We start from the raw sequence: 1,232 nt of genomic DNA on the forward strand, positions 1-1,232 counted from the left end.
TGTCAAGGACCCCAGAAAATGAAATTGTCCGCCGACCCCCATCTGAAAATATGTTCTTCCAGGGAACCCCCCAGGAGCAAAGATTTGAGTTAAACATATAGCAGATACAATCATACAACCTATAGCTTGCCTTGTAGATCTGCTATTTTTCAATAGCTAAAGTATAACATATATTGCTTAAAACACCAAAAGGGGTTCCCGTCCTGAATGGGGATAATTCTGACCCAAAATGTCCTATATATACACATGTATATCTATATACATGACTGAAGCCCGACGAAGTGTTACGGTGTCGCGTCATAACTCCCCTTCAAGCGGCTCTGCTCGCCACAGCGGGCGTTGTCATTTCAGCTTGTGGAAGAGCTTGCCCGCCACGCAGTGGTCGCGCGCGTGCAGGAAGTCCATCAGCTCCTCGGTGCATTCCTCCAGCGTGTCGGAACGGGAGGTGACGCGCTCCGCACACGCCTCCAGCCGCTGCTTCAGCTGGACACAGTGCTGGTTCTGTTCACACTTGGCCCGGACCACTTCCAGGGGGTCCAACAATTCTTCCTCCTCCTCCTCCTCCTCCTCCTCCTCGTCGGGCTTGCCATAAGAGATGGTTTCGTTATCCAGAACCATATTCAACGCCGCAAAATCCCAGAGGCGCACAAACCGCAGATCTTTTCTTCCAAACGGGTACGGGGACGATTAAACACGCCAATCGACGCGTCTACCGACATATAAAGACGGACTCTGAGTGCTGATGTCATAGTAGTCATACTGATGTCATAGTAGTCATACTGATGTCATAGTAGTCATACTGATGTCATAGTAGTCATACTGATGTCATAGTCACATCACAGATGTAACGGTAGTGTTGCTTCTGACATAGAAAATATTGATTTAGTTTCAGTGTTTTGAATGAAACTAGAGCGGTGCCCGGCTGTAGAGCACAGAGTCGGTAACGATGGAAGTTGGAGATCCATCCATGCCCCGCCCGGCTATGCAATACCCGCTCTACCCGTGTATACCCGTTCCACCCATCTGTCTGTGCATAGGAGGCCTTTGCTATGTTTCATCAGTTTCAATTTATACAGACCTCCAGCCTCTAGGGGGCCTCGGCGGCCCCTCTCCACCCTTGCACCGAGGCCCTCTCTCTCGCACTGTCTCTCTCGCTCACTCGCTCTCCCCCACCAACGCTGTTAAGTTACACCTATTTCCTGTTATCCTGGGTAAATGTGTGGCATTGGGAA

The 1,232-nt window shown here is 50.0% G+C and overlaps 1 protein-coding gene across 1 annotated transcript; it reads right to left on the bottom strand.

Moving 5' to 3' along the window:
* Nucleotides 1-342: 342 nt before the first annotated feature.
* Nucleotides 343-618, bottom strand: LOC306913807 (cytochrome b-c1 complex subunit 6, mitochondrial-like; the record flags this gene model as incomplete). The annotated part of the gene is made up of 1 exon (XM_079490620.1): nucleotides 343-618. One exon carries the CDS (start codon nucleotides 616-618, stop codon nucleotides 343-345), a length of 276 nt encoding a protein of 91 aa, XP_079346746.1.
* Nucleotides 619-1,232: the final 614 nt, after the last annotated feature.

This window comes from Electrona antarctica (genome assembly GCF_951216825.1).
Source record: "Electrona antarctica genome assembly, chromosome: 21".
Taxonomy (NCBI): Eukaryota; Metazoa; Chordata; class Actinopteri; order Myctophiformes; family Myctophidae; genus Electrona; species Electrona antarctica.